Source organism: Aythya marila (assembly GCF_965140915.1).
Source record: "Aythya marila genome assembly, chromosome: 28".
Classification (NCBI taxonomy): Eukaryota; Metazoa; Chordata; class Aves; order Anseriformes; family Anatidae; genus Aythya; species Aythya marila.
In genome coordinates this window covers 108,888-123,285 of record NC_139069.1, presented here as the reverse complement: position 1 = coordinate 123,285, position 14,398 = coordinate 108,888, and the positions used below count along the sequence as shown (strand labels likewise).

General features: G+C 64.9%; 2 protein-coding genes across 3 annotated transcripts; both read left to right on the top strand.

Moving 5' to 3' along the window:
• The first annotated feature begins 128 nt into the window (after nucleotides 1–128).
• Nucleotides 129–9,089, top strand: LOC309888122 (eukaryotic translation initiation factor 3 subunit C-like). 2 transcript variants are annotated; one of them, XM_082780357.1, is made up of 22 exons: nucleotides 129–178; nucleotides 557–655; nucleotides 775–840; nucleotides 943–1,132; nucleotides 1,209–1,334; nucleotides 1,441–1,495; nucleotides 1,685–1,794; nucleotides 2,257–2,381; nucleotides 2,465–2,612; nucleotides 2,865–2,968; nucleotides 3,067–3,208; nucleotides 3,330–3,455; nucleotides 3,783–3,876; nucleotides 4,285–4,472; nucleotides 4,942–5,166; nucleotides 6,372–6,710; nucleotides 7,376–7,400; nucleotides 7,818–7,977; nucleotides 8,105–8,170; nucleotides 8,283–8,370; nucleotides 8,616–8,778; nucleotides 8,872–9,089. In XM_082780357.1, exons 2-22 carry the CDS (start codon nucleotides 558–560, stop codon nucleotides 8,955–8,957), a joined length of 2,724 nt encoding a protein of 907 aa, XP_082636483.1. In that variant the 5' UTR covers nucleotides 129–178; nucleotide 557; the 3' UTR covers nucleotides 8,958–9,089. The 2 variants fall into 2 exon arrangements, with proteins under 2 accessions (XP_082636483.1, XP_082636484.1); XM_082780358.1 differs by lacking the exon at nucleotides 7,376–7,400 and having other exon boundaries at nucleotides 6,372–6,735.
• Nucleotides 9,090–9,576: 487 nt separating this feature from the next.
• PRODH2 (proline dehydrogenase 2) lies at nucleotides 9,577–14,328 on the top strand (the record flags this gene model as incomplete). Its single annotated transcript, XM_082780403.1, has 10 exons — nucleotides 9,577–9,789; nucleotides 10,083–10,270; nucleotides 10,753–10,873; nucleotides 10,970–11,047; nucleotides 11,280–11,360; nucleotides 11,682–11,828; nucleotides 12,299–12,444; nucleotides 13,050–13,148; nucleotides 13,398–13,483; nucleotides 14,026–14,328. The coding sequence occupies 10 exons, from the start codon at nucleotides 9,577–9,579 to the stop codon at nucleotides 14,199–14,201; spliced, it is 1,335 nt and encodes a 444-aa protein (XP_082636529.1). The 3' UTR covers nucleotides 14,202–14,328.
• Nucleotides 14,329–14,398: the final 70 nt, after the last annotated feature.

Here is a 14,398-nt window from a genome sequence, read left to right as displayed (position 1 = left end):
GGTTAAGGGGGCGTGGCTTGCTACGGATGGGCGGGGCCTGGGGCCGAGGCTCGCCCCCGGACTCGGTTTCCCGTCATGCTCCGGGAGGGCGCGGGGCGGTGACGTCACTTCCGTGGCGCGGGAGGGGGCGGGGCGAGGCCTTTCCCTGCTGCGACAGCGCCGGGAGCGGAGCGGCCGCGTGAGCGGGGGGAGGGGGGGGGGGGGATCTGTGGGGCTGGGGAGGGCTGTGGGGCAGGATCTGTGGGGCAGGAGCTGTGGGGCTGCAGCTATGGGGCGGGGATCGATGGGCCCAGGAGATCTGTGGGGCTGGGCCTATGGGGCTGGGAATCTATGGGGCAGGAGCTGTGGGGCTGGGAGCGATGGGGCAGGAGATCTGTGGGGTCGGGTGCTATGGGGCAGGGGTCTATAGGTCTGGGCTCTATGGGGCTGGATGCTATGGGGCAGGGCTCTATGGGGTGTGGCTCTATGGGGCAGGGCACTGTAGAGTTAGGGCGCTATGGGGCAGGGCTCTGTGGGTCCGGGCGCTATGGGGCGCCCCACTGACACCCCCCCCCAGGATGTCGCGCTTCTTCACCACCGGCTCCGACAGCGAGTCCGAGTCCTCCGTGTCCGGGGATGAGCTCGTGGCCAAACCCGCGGGGGGCAACTACAGCAAGTACGGGGGGATCTGTGGGGCTGGGGGGGGATCTGTGGGGCTGGGGGGGGATCTGTGGGGGTCTGTGGGGCTGGGGGCGGGTCTATGGGGCAGCCCCACACCTTTTTTTCCCCCCCCAGGCCCCTGCTGCTGAGCGAGGATGAGGAGGACACCAAGCGCGTGGTGCGCAGCGCCAAGGACAAGCGGTGAGCTGTGGGGCGGCTCTATGGGGCCGGCTATGGGGCAGGCTGTGGGGCGGCTCTATGGGGCCGGCTATGGGGCACGCTATGGGTCTGGCCTGTCCCCAGGTTCGAGGAGCTGAGCAACCTGATCCGCACGATCCGCAACGCGATGAAGATCCGCGACGTCACCAAGTGCCTGGAGGAGTTCGAGCTCCTGGGCCGGGCGTTCAGCAAAGCGCGCGGCATCGTGGACAAGGAGGGCGTCCCCCGCTTCTACGTGCGCATCCTGGCCGACCTGGAGGACTACCTCAACGAGGTGCGCGTTTTGGGGAGGATTCCGGGGCTTTTGGGGCTCCCCGGCCCCGCTGAGCCCCCCCCCCACTGCCCCCCAGCTGTGGGAGGACAAGGAGGGCAAGAAGAGGATGAACAAGAACAACGCCAAGGCGCTCAGCACCCTGCGCCAGAAGATCCGCAAGTACAACCGCGACTTCGAGGGGCTGATCGCCAGCTACAAGCAGGTGTGGGGCGGGAGGTGTGGGGCGGGAGGTGTGGGGCGGGAGGTGTGGGGTGGGTGTGGGGCAGGTGTGGGGCAGGGGTCGCTCACCCCGGTGTCGTTCCCGGCAGAACCCGGAGCAGTCGGCGGATGAGGATGAGGAGAAGAAGAGCCGCGACTCGGAGGGTGCGTGGGGAGCGATGTGGGGCAGGCTGTGGGGCAGGGACCTGCTATGGGGCAGGAACTCGCTGTGGGGCAGGCTGTAGGACTCACTATGGGGCAGGGGCACGCTATGGGGCAGGGCCCTGCTGTGGGGCAGGCCATGGGGCAGGGCTCGCTGTGGGGCAGGCCGTGGGTCTGAGCTGCCCCCCCCAGGCTCCAGCTCGTCGGAGGAGGACGAGGCCGACGGGGGGCTGGGCGCCGCCGCCTTCCTCAAGAAGAAGGAGGCCGGGGAGGCGCGGGGCCGATTCCTCAAGAAGATGGAGGTGGGTTTGGGGCGAAAAACGGGGATTTGGGGGCGTTTGGGGGGATTTGGGGGGTCTGAGGGGGACTTTGGGGGGAATTGGGGGATTTATGGGGGCGGTTTGGGGGGTTACAGGGGGGGATTGGGGGGCTATAGGGGAAATTTGGGGTTTTCTGGGGGTAATTTGGGGGGTTATGGGGAGGTTTTGGGGGATTTGGGGGCTAAAAGGGGGGACTTGGGGTTTTTGTGGGTAATTTGAAGGGATTGGGTGAATTGGGCTTTTTTTGGGGGGGATTTGGGTTTTTGCAGAGGTATTTTGAGGGGTCGGGGGAGATATCGGGGCATTTGGAGGGGTTTGGGTGGGATTTGGGGCGATTTGGGCAGTTCTGACAGGGGATTTGGGGGGATGTGGAGGGAAATTGTTTTTCGGGGGGATAATTTAGGGGGATTTGGGGTAATTTGGGGGGATTTGGGGTCGCTGCAGGAGGACGAGGACTCGGAGGACTCAGAGGACGATGAGGATTGGGGCTCCTCGGACTCGGACACGGACTCGGAGTCGGACGAGGACGAGGGCAAGTACACCTCGCTGGCCTCCAAGTTCCTGAAAAAGTGAGCGAATCGCCCCAAAACGCCCCAAAACCGCCCCCAAACCCCCTCCCCGAGGGGTCCCGGGGCTGACGCTGCCCCCCCAGGGACGAGGACAAGCGCGGGGGCGAGAAGAAGCGCGAGGAGAAGGCGAAGAAGAAGCACGACCGCAAGGCGCGGCGCTACGACGACGACGACGACGACAACGAGGGCGGGGAGTGGGAGAAGGTCAAGGGCGGCGTGCCCCTCGTCAAGGTGTGGGGCAGGGTGTGGGGCTGGGTTATGGGGCTGGGTGTGGGGCTGGGTGTGGGGCTGGGTGTGGGGCTGGGTTGTGGGGTGAGCCTATGGGGCATGGCAGGGCCATAGGGTGAGGTTAGGGGGCAGAGCTGTGGGGCAGCGCCTCGCGGTAGGGCAATGGGGCTGTGCTATGGGGCAGTGCTATGGGGCGGCGCTATGGGGCAGGGCGCTATGGGGCAGCCCCACAGCGTGCCCCCCACACGCCCCCAGGAGAAGCCCAAGATGTTCGCCAAGGGCACGGAGATCACCCACGCCGTGGTGGTGAAGAAGCTCAACGAGATCCTGCAGGCGCGCGGCAAGAAGGGCACCGACCGGTGAGGCCGTGGGGCGGCTGTGGGGCTGGCTATGGGGCAGCTATGGGGCGGGCTGTGGGGCAGCCGTGCGGCTGGTTATGGGGCCGGCTGTGGGGCAGGGCGGCGCAGATCGAGCTGCTGCAGCTGCTGGTCGGCATCGCCAACGAGAACAACCTGGGGGTGGCGCTGGAGGTGAAGATCAAGTTCAACATCATCGCCTCGCTCTACGACTACAACCCCAACCTGGCCACCTACATGAAGGTGGGCCGGGGCTATGGGGCGCTGGGGGGCGGGCTGGGGGTGGGTTATGGGGCGCTATGGGGCGCTATGGGGCAGGCTGTGGGGCGCTATGGGTCGCTATGGGTCTCTAATTCCCCCCCAGCCCGAGATGTGGCAGAAGTGCCTGGGCTGCATCGAGGAGCTGCTGGACGTGCTGTTCGCCAACCCCCAGATCTTCATCGGGGAGAACATCGTCGAGGAGTCCGAGAACCTCTCCAACCCCGAGCAGGTGGGGGGAGACGGGGGGGCTTTGGGGCCGTTTGGGGGGATTTTGGGGTCATTTGGGGGGCTTGGGGGGCCTGTGGGGTCATTTGGGGGTCATTTGGGGGGGCTGTGGGGGCCTTTTGGGGAGGTTGGGGGGGCTTTGGGGTGTTTTTGGGGTGGTTTGGGATGGTTTGGGCTGATTTGGGGTGGTTTTGTTTTTTTGGGGGGCTGTTTGGGGTGTGATTTGGGGCATTTTGGGGCTGATTTTGGGGTGATTCAGGGCGTTTTGGGGCTGATTTTGGGGTGATTTGGGGCGTTTTTGGGGTGTTGACGCCATCCCCCCCTGTCCCAGCCGTACCGGGTGCGCGGCTGCATCCTGACGCTGGTGGAGCGCATGGACGAGGAGTTCACCAAGATCATGCAGAACACCGACCCCCACTCCCAGGGTGAGAAACGGGGCAAAAAACAGGGAAATTGGGCAAAGCGGCTGCAACAGGGGGGCGGGGGGGAGGGAATGGGGCAGGAAATGGGGTGGGAAATGGGGAGAAATGGGGGAAAATTGGGGAAATTGGGGGGGGGAATGGGAAATTGGGGGAAAGGGGAAAATGGGGGGAAACGGGGGGAAATTGGGGGAAGTGGAAGAGAATGGGGGGAAAATGGGGGGGGAAATGGAGGGAAAGGGGGCCAAATGGGAGGAAATAGGGGGAGAATGGGGGAAAATGGAGGGAAATGGGGGAAAATGGGTGGAGAATGGAGGGAAATGGGGCCAAATGGGGGGAAATACGGGGAGAGCAAAGGGAAATGGGTGGAGACTGGGGGAAACTGGGGCCGAACGGGGCCGGCGCTGCCTGCAGAGTACGTGGAGCACCTGAAGGACGAGGGCCGGGTGTGCGGCATCGTGGCGCGGCTGCAGCGCTACCTGGCGGCGCGCGGCTCCCCCGAGGAGCTCTGCCGCGTCTACCTGCGCCGCGTGCTGCACACCTACTACAAGTTCGACTACAAGGCCCAGCAGCGCCGCCACGCGCCCCCCGACGCCTCCAAGGTGACTGGGGGGGGGGATTATGGGGGGGTTATGGCGGGATTATGAGATATTACGGCGGGATTATGAGATATTACGGCGGGATTAGGGGGCATTATGGTGGGATTATGAGCTATGGCGGGATTAGGGGGGATTCTGCCATGCACACCTACTACAAGTTCGACTACAAGGCCCAGCAGCGCCGCCACGCGCCCCCCGACGCCTCCACGGTGACTGGGGACGGGACTGGGGGGGATTACAGGGGGATTATTTGAGGCTTTGGGGCCATTTTGGCTCCCTTTGGGTCGTTTTACTCACTTTTGGTGCATCTTGTCTCCCTTTGGGTTGAGTCTGGCTCCCTTTGGGTTGATTTTGTTTCACTTCGAGCTGTTTTTGTTTTGTTCGGCTGCGTTTTGGCTCCCTCTGGCCGCGTGTTGTCTCACCGGGTCCCATTTTCTCCCTTTTTTCCCCGTTTTTTCCCCGTTTCTCGCAGTCGGAGGCGGATGCAGCAGAGAACGAGGGCGAGGACTCAGCGGCGCTGATGGAGCGTCTGTGCAAGTTCATCTACGCCAAGGACCGCACCGACCGCATCCGCACCTGCGCCATCCTGTGCCACATCTACCACCACGCGCTGCACTCCCGCTGGTTCCAGGCGCGAGACCTCATGCTCATGTCCCACCTGCAGGACAACATCCACCACGCTGACCCCCCCGTGCAGGTGGGACACCCTAAAACAGAGACCCCGGGTCACTTAGGGTCAGGTTAGGGACCTCCCAGATCCATAGGGTCGGGTTTGGGAGCCCCCAGTTCTACAGGGTTGGGTTTGGGAGCCCCCAGTTCTATAGGGTCTGGCTCATGTCCCACCTGCAGGACAACATCCACCACGCCGACCCCCCCGTGCAGGTGGGACACCCCAAAAGGGACCCCAAAACCTATAGGGTCGGGTTTGGGAGCCCCCAGTTCTACAGGGTTGGGTTTGGGAGCCCCCAGTTCTATAGGGTCTGGCTCATGTCCCACCTGCAGGACAACATCCACCACGCAGACCCCCCCGTGCAGGTGGGACACCCTAAAACAGAGACCCCGGGTCATTTAGGGTCAGGTTAGGGACCTCCCAGATCCATAGGGTCGGGTTTGGGAGCCCCCAGTTCTACAGGGTTGGGTTTGGGAGCCCCCAGTTCTATAGGGTCTGGCTCATGTCCCACCTGCAGGACAACATCCACCACGCCGACCCCCCCGTGCAGGTGGGACACCCCAAAAGGGACCCCAAAACCTATAGGGTCGGGTTTGGGAGCCCCCAGTTCTACAGGGTTGGGTTTGGGAGCCCCCAGTTCTATAGGGTCTGGCTCATGTCCCACCTGCAGGACAACATCCACCACGCAGACCCCCCCGTGCAGGTGGGACACCCTAAAACAGAGACCCCGGGTCATTTAGGGTCGGGTTTGGGACCCCCAGACCCATAGGATTGGGTTTGGGAGCCCCCGAAACCCCCATGTGCCCCCCAGCCCCATAGGACCTGGTTTGGGACCCCCCAGACCCAAAGGATTGGGTGTGGGACCCCCTGGTGCCATAGGGTCTGGTTTGAGACTCCCAGTCCTATAGCATTAGCCCAGTTGGGCCATTTTGGTGCCATCCTGATCCAATTCTGTGCCATTTGGGGCCAATTTATTGGATTTTGGTGCCATTTTCATCCCATTCGATGCCATTTGGGGCCATTTTGTTGGATTTTGGTGCCATCTTGATTCAATTTGATGCCATTTGGGGCCAATTTGCTGGATTTTGGTGCCGTCCTGACCCCATTACCTCCCACGTACTGCCCACCCCTCACCACTCAGGTCCATTCAGACCCTTCAGCTCCCCGCCACCCCCCTGAAACCCCCCAAAATCCCCCCAAAACCCCCCAGAAACCACTCCACCCCCCCCCAGATCCTGTACAACCGCACGATGGTGCAGCTGGGCATCTGCGCGTTCCGCGAGGGGATGATCAAGGACGCGCACAACGCGCTGCTGGACATCCAGTCGAGCGGGCGCGCCAAGGAGCTGCTGGGCCAGGGGCTGCTGATGCGCAGCCTGCAGGAGCGCAACCCCGAGCAGGAGAAGATCGAGAAGCGGCGCCAGGTGCCCTTCCACATGCACATCAACCTGGAGCTGCTCGAGTGCGTCTACCTGGTGGCCGCCATGCTGCTGGAGATCCCCTACATGGCCGCCCACGAGTTCGACGCCCGGCGCCGCATGATCAGCAAGCAGTTCCACCACCAGCTGCGGGTCGGGGAGAGGCAGCCCCTGCTGGGTAAGAGGAGAGAGGGATGAGCCAAAGCTGCCCCATAACTGCCCCATAGCTGCCCCATAGCGACCTTATAGGGCCCGCCCCATCGCCATCCCCTATAATGACCCCATAGCCATCCCCTATAATGACCCCAAGCAGTTCCACCACCAGCTGCGGGTGGGGGAGAGGCAGCCCCTGCTGGGTAAGGGGAGACAAAGATGATCAGTGTCTGCCCCATAACTGCCCCATAGCTGCCCCATAGCGACCTTATAGGGCCCGCCCCATAGCCATCCCCTATAATGACCCCAAGCAGTTCCACCACCAGCTGCGGGTCGGGGAGAGGCAGCCCCTGCTGGGTAAGGGGAGAGAGGGATGATCAGTGTCTGCCCCACAGCTGCCCCATAGCTGCCCCATAACCGCCTCGTAGGGCCTGCCCCATAGCCATCCCCTATAATGACCCCATAGCTGTCCCCTATAACTGACCCCAAGCAGTTCCACCACCAGCTGCGGGTGGGGGAGAGGCAGCCCCTGCTGGGTAAGGGGAGAGAGGGATGATCAGTGTCTGCCCCACAGCTGCCCCATAGCTGCCCCATAGCAACCTCATAGGGCCCGCCCCATAGCCATCCCCTGTAATGACCCCAAGCAGTTCCACCACCAGCTGCAGGTGGGGGAGAGGCAGCCCCTGCTGGGTAAGAGCATAGAAACGTGAGCCAAAGCTGCCCCATAACTGCCCCATAGCTGCCCCATAGAGACCTTATAGGGCCCGCCCCATAGCCATCCCCTATAATGACCCCAAGCAGTTCCACCACCAGCTGCGCGTGGGGGAGAGGCAGCCCCTGCTGGGTAAGGACAGAGAAATGTGACCCATAATAGACCTATAACTGCCCCATAGCTGCCCCATAACCACCTCATAGGGCCTGCCCTATAGCTCCTGCCATATTCTGGCCCCATAGCTTGTGCCCCATAGAGCCTGCAGTCTGCTGGCCCCATAGCTTCTGGCCCTATAGGTCCTCCTGCATCCCGCCCCATAGCTCCTGTCCCTATAGGTCCTGTTGCATCCCACCCTATAGCCCCTGCCCCACATCCCCCCCATCTCTCCCCCCCAGGGCCCCCCGAGTCGATGCGCGAGCACGTGGTGGCGGCGTCGAAGGCGATGAAGATGGGCGACTGGCGCACGTGTCACCGCTTCATCGTCAACGAGAAGATGAACGGCAAGGTCTGGGACCTGTTCCCCGAGGCCGACAAGGTGCGCGCCATGCTGGTCAGGTGCGTGCCCCACGGACCCGAAACCTCCGCGTTTCGCCCCGTTTCGGGCTCCTTTGTTTTACTGGGGGGTGAAAGGGCGCGGGGCGGCCCCAAAATGTGGTTTTCTTGCCCCGTTTTGGCGCCGCAGGAAGATCCAGGAGGAGTCGCTGCGCACCTACCTCTTCACCTACAGCAGCGTCTACGACTCCATCAGGTGGGGCGGGGCGCGGTGACGTCGCGGTGACGTCATCGGGGTTTCGGTGGCGTCGCGGTGACGTCGCCGGGGTGTCGGTGACGTCACGGTGACGTCACGGCGGGTCCTGCAGCATGGAGATCCTGGCCGACATGTTCCAGCTGGACCTGCCCACGGTGCACAGCATCATCAGCAAGATGATCATCAACGAGGAGCTCATGGTGGGGCGGGGGGGGGTGGCTATGGGGCAGCTATGGGGCAGTGTGGGGCAGCTATGGGGCGCTGGGGGTGCTGTGGGGTCATTTGGGGGTGATGTGGGGCAGAGTTTGGGGTCCCGCAGGTGTTGCTGGACCAGCCCACGCAGACGGTGATGATGTGGGGTGGTTATGGGATGGTTATGGGGCAGCCATGGGGTGGTTATGGGGCGATGTGGGGCAGCCATGGGGCAGAGCTGTGGGTCCCGCAGGCGTCCCTGGACCAGCCGACGCAGACGGTGATGATGCACCGCACGGAGCCCACGGCGCAGCAGAACCTGGCGCTGCAGCTGGCCGAGAAGCTGGGGGGGCTGGTGGAGAACAACGAGCGCGTCTTCGACCACAAGCAGGGCTCCTACGGCGGCTACTTCCGCGGTGAGCCCTGCCCCACAGCGCCCCATAGCTGCCCCATAGCGCCCCACAGCGCCCCATAGCGCCCCGCGGCCCCGCTCACCCCCCTGCCCCCAGACCAGAAGGACGGCTACCGCAAGGGCGACGGTGGCTACCTGCGGCGCGGCGGCTACCGGCAGCAGGAGCGCGGCTCCAACTACTGAGCGAGACCCCACGGAGACCCCACGGCCGGACCCACGGAGCCAGACCCACAGAGACCCCGCGGAGACAGACCCACGGCGAGCCCCACGGATCCGGCCCCACGGGGCCCACCAATAAAGCACCCGAAGGAAGAAGGGCTCTGAGTGTGTGTGCTTGGGGGGGGTTATGGGGGGCTCTGCCCCACTGAGCAGGAGCTGTGGGGCACGGAGGGTCCTGCCCCACAAGTGGGCTCGCTGTGGGGCACAGGGAATGGGCTGGGGGGGCTCCTGCCCCACAGAATGGGGTTGGGGGGCACGGAGGCCCTATGGGGCCCAGCCCCACATGCTCTCCTGCCCTACACATTGCCTCACTATGGGGTCTCCTGCCCCACACCATGGTGTCAGTGGGGCACAGTGACTCCTGCCCCACACATTGCCCTGCTCTGCCCCCCCCCCCAGCCCCGCTATGGGTCCCGCCCCCCAACCACCCCCTCGCCCTTCGCCCTTCGTCCCCTGCCCCACGGGAGCCCCCCTGCCGTGGGGCCGAGCCCCTCCAGTGACCCGTGCGGGGCCGGGTTAATGAGTGACCCCCGGGGGGGCTACTTATGGGGCAGCCCCACAGCCCCGCCACCCCCCCAGCCCCATGCTGCCCCCGGCCTTGCTGCGCCGAGCCCCCCGGGGGGCGGCTGCGCTATGGGGTGCCCCACGGCGCCCCGCGGCCCGCTGCCCCCCAAGCGCCCCCCTGGATTTCGGGGGGGGGGCGGCGCTGGGGGCCCGCAGCAGCTGGGAGCTGGCGCGGGCGCTGCTGGTGCTGAGGCTCTGCGCGGTGCCGGCCGTGGGGCAGCACGCCGAGACGGTGAGGCACAACGCCACCCTGCCCCATAGATCTATAGGGCAGGGGGTGGGGGGCTGCCCCATAGCGCTGGGGGTGAGGCCTTTCCGTCCCCATAGTGCTATGGGATAGGGATGGGGGGGGTGCTTCCTGCCCCATAGCACTGTGAGGCAGGGGTTCAGCCCTTCCTCACCCCATAGCTCTATGGGGCAGGGTCTGCCCCCTGTCCCTCCCCACCCTACAAGTGCTCTGGGGCAGAGGCTGACCCCTCTCCCACCCCACGTCCCTGTGGGTCACCCCCTGCCCCCCGCCCCCAGGTGCTGCGGGTGTCTCGGCGGGTGCTGGGGGGCCGCGTGTGGGGCTGGGCACTGCGGGGCTCGGTGTACGGCCACTTCGTGGGGGGCGACTCCCCCCGGCAGCTGCAGGCCACGGCCCAGCGCCTGCGGGACCTGGGGCTGCGCCCGCTGCTCGCCCTGCCCAGCGAGGACGAGGGGCAGCACCGCGGGTAGGGGGGGGACATGTGGGGCAGGGGGGGGTGGGGTGGGTGTGGGGCACCATGTGGGGTGGGCTGGGGGGCAGCCATGGGGTGCTATGGGTCGCTATGGGGCAGTTATGGGTCGCTATGGGTCCCTATGGGGTCTCTGTGGATCTCTATGGGGCCCTATGGGGTCTCTATGAGTCTTTATGGTTCTCTTTGGGGTCTCTATGGGGCGCTGTGGGGTTTCTGGGGGTCTCTATAGGGGCTCTATGGATCTCTATGGGGTCTCTATGGGTCCCTATGGGGCCTCTATGGGGTTTCTGGGGGTCTTTATAGGGTCACTATGGGTCGCTATGGGGCTCTATGGGGTTTCTGGGGGTCTCTATAGGGGCTCTATGGGTCTCTGTGGGTCCCTATGGGTCGCTATGGGTCTCTATGGGGTCTCTATGGGTCGCTATGGGGCAGCCATGGGTCGCTATGGGTCGCTGTGGGTCGCGGTGTCCCCGCAGGGAGCAGGGCCTGGAGGCCAACGCCCGCGCGGCGCTGTCGGGTGTGGGGCTGGCGGCGGGGACGGGGCCGCGGCCGATGATGCAGCTGAAGGTGACGGCGCTGATGAGCGCCCGGCTCTGCGTGAGTACGGCCCCACCAGTGGGGGGCACCCCATAAGTGTGGGGTGAGCCCCATAAGTGTGGGGCAGCCCCGGGCTGACCCCACGCGGCCCCCCAGGAGACGCTGTCACAGCGGCTGCAGGAGCCGGGCACGGAGCTGAGCGAGGAGAGGGTCGTGGCTGTCATGGGGGGCGAGGTGAGCCCCACGGCGCCCCATGGCTGCCCCATAGCGCCCCATGGCTGCCCTATAGCTGCCCCATAGTGCCCCACAGCACTCCATAGTGCCCCACAGCACCCCATAGTGCCCCATAGCCACCCCATAACACCCTATAGCACCCCATAGCTGCTGCACAGAGCCCCATAGCCACCCTCTAACACCCCACAGACCCCACAGCTGCCCCATAGCACCCCACACTCTCCCCCCCCAGGCTCCGTCCTTCTCGTGCCTGAGCCCGGACGACAACGCCCAGCTGGGGGCCGCGCTGCAGCGCCTCGACAGGGTGGCGGCGGTGAGGGGGGCACCCATGGGTGGGGGGGGGCACCCATGGGGGCGGGGGGTGCCCTATAGATTGGGGGGGACCCATAGCAGTGGGTCTGCCCTATAGCGGGTGGTCTGCCCCACAAGTGGCCCCATGGCAGTGTCCCCATCCCCTATCCATCTGTGTCCCTGCCCCCTGTCTCTGGGTCTCTCCCTACGGGTCTCCCTCCTACCTGTGGGTCTCCTGCTATGGGTCTGCCCCCTATCTCTGGGTCTGCCCCATATCTCTGGGTCTGCCCCATATCTCTGGGTCTGCCCCCCACCTGTGGGTCTGCCCCTGTCTGTGCCGCAGGAGGCGGTGTCCCGCGGGGTGCGGGTGCTGCTGGACGCGGAGCAGAGCGAGCTGCGGGCGGCGCTGACGCTGCTGGGGCTGGCGCTGATGGCGCGGCACAACCGGGGCACGGCCTGGGTCTGGCACACGCAGCAGGCCTACCTCAGGGTCTGTGGGGCAGGGAGGTGTGGGGCAGGGTGTGGGGTGTGTGGGGTGTGTGGGGCTGGGACACGCAGCAGGCATACCTCAGGGTCTGTGGGGCAGGGAGGTCTGGGGGGTGATATGGGGTGATGTGGGGCAGGGTGTGGGGTGCCATGGGGCTGGGATATGGGGCAGGATGTGGGGCTGGGTGTTTAGCTGTGGGGCAGGCCATTGGTTATGGGTCAGGGCTGTGGGTCAGGCTGTTGTTTATGGGTCAGGCCATTAGTTATGGGGCAGGGCACCCCGCTATGGGTCAGGACGCCCCGCTGAGGGTCAGGGCTGTGGGTCAGGGTGTCAGCTATGGGTCAGGCCACCCCGCTGTGGGGCAGGACACCCCGCTGTGGGTCAGGACACCCTGCTGTGGGGCAGGACACCCCGCTGTGGGGCAGGACGCCCCGCTGTGGGGCAGGCCGTCACCCGTGGGTCCGCCCGAGCAGGACGCGGTGCAGGACCTGCAGCGGGTGCTGAGCCGCGCGCGCCGCCTGGGGGCCGCGGTGGGGCTGAAGCTGGTGCGGGGGGCGTACCTGCAGCACGAGAGGGGGCGGGGAACAGCCATGGACACCCCCCAGCACACCGACCACAGGTGGGAACCCCAAAAAGGACAGAAGGACCCCAAAAACAACAACAGGGACCCAAAAAGGGACCAAAAACACCCAAAAGGGACCCCAAAAGGGATACGAAATCCCCAAAAGGGACCCCAAGAACCCCTAAAAGGACCCCAAAATACCAAAAGGAACCCAAAAGGGACCCCAAAAGGGACGTAAAGGGAGCAAAAGGGACCCAAAATCCCCACAGTGGATCCCAAAAACACCATAATGACCCCAAAAGGGACCCAGAAGAGCCGCAAAACACCAAAAGGGACCCCAAAAGAGCCCCAAAGGGCCCCAAAAGGGACTAAAAACCCCAAAAGAGCCCCCCCAAACCCCAAAAGGGACAAGAAACACCAAAAAGGACCCCCAAAAACCCAAAAGGGACCCCAAAAAACCTCCAAAAGGGCTGCAGTACCCCAAAAAATTCCCAAAATGGACACAAAAGGGCCGAAAACCACACAAAAGGGACCTGAAAGGGCCCCAGAAGAGCCCCAAAACCCCAAAAGGGCCCCAAGAAGGGCCCCCAAACACCCCAAAAAGGCCTCAAACCCCCCCCAAGCCCCAAAATCCCCTGATCTGACCCCAAATCCCTCCCCAGCTACGCGCAGTGCCTGGAGCTGGCGCTGACGCACGGGGAGGGCCTGGAGCTGATGGTGGCCACCCACAACGAGGGCTCCGTGCAGCTCGCCGCACGCAGGTGGGGTAATTAGCGGGGTAATTAGCGCGGGGGGGTAACTGGGGGGGCAACGAGCCCCTGGGGGGGGAGCTCGGGGGGGTAACTGGGGGGAATTTGGGGGGCAAATGGGGGGTTATGGGGGATTATGGGGGTGGGGGGGCAATTGGGGGGTAATTAGGGCATTGGGGGGGGTAATTAGCCCCCTGGGGCGCTAATTGGGGGGTTATTTAATTATTTGGGGGGTTAATTAATTAATTGGGGGGTCCGCAGGATGGAGGAGCTGGGGGTGCCGCGGGACGGCGCCGTGTGCTTCGGGCAGCTGCTGGGGATGGGCGACCACATCTCGCTGGTGCTGGGTACGGGGCTTTTGGGGGGGATTTGGGGGCATTTTGGGGGGATTTTGGGGTCCGGGGAGGTGGTTTGGGGTCTGCGGGGGTCCTGAGGGGGGGTTGGGGGCTCCTAAAGGGGATTTTGGGGCTCCTCAAGGGGGTTCAGGGGGCTTTGGGGGGTCCTTAAACGGTCTGGGGGGCTCCCCCTTGGGGTTCTGGGTCCCCTTTTGGGGTTTTGGGTCTCCTCAATGATTTTTGGGGCTCCACTTTGGGATTTTGGGGCTCCTTTGGGGTTTTTTGGGGTTTCCAATGGGGTTTTGGGTCCCCCAGACAGGATTCTGGGGCTCCCAATGGGGTCTTTTGGGGTCTTGGGTCCCCCAAATGGGATTTTAGGGCTCCTTTTGGGGGTTCTGGGTCCCCTCACTGCACTTTTGGGCCCCCTTTCATGGATTTCCCCCCCCCCACGGGGTTTTCGTGTCTCACGGGGGTTTCTCCCCCCCGGCCTGGGCTTTTCGGGGCTCCCCTGTGGGCCTCGGTCCCCCCCCGTGTCACGGTGCCCCCCTGGGCAGGCCGGGCGGGGTTCCTGGTGTACAAGTCGGTGCCGTTCGGGCCCCCGGAGGCGGCGCTGCCCTACCTGGCACGAAGGGCGCAGGAGAACCGGGCGCTGCTGGAGGGCGGCAGCCGCGAGCGGGAGCTGCTGGCCAAGGAGCTGCGCCGCCGCCTGCTGCCCTGGGCCTCCCGCTGAGGGGGGAATCGGGGCGAAAACCGGGGAAATCGGGCGGAATTTGGGGGAAAAACGGGCGGAATCGGGGCCGGGGCCGCAGGGGGGAACCGCGCCCGCCGCTGCCTCAGCGCCCAAGATGGCGGCGGCGCCTCACGGCCAAAAGGGCGGGAAGCGCGGGGGGCGTGGCCTGCGAAAAGGGGGCGTGGCCGGCGGGGAGG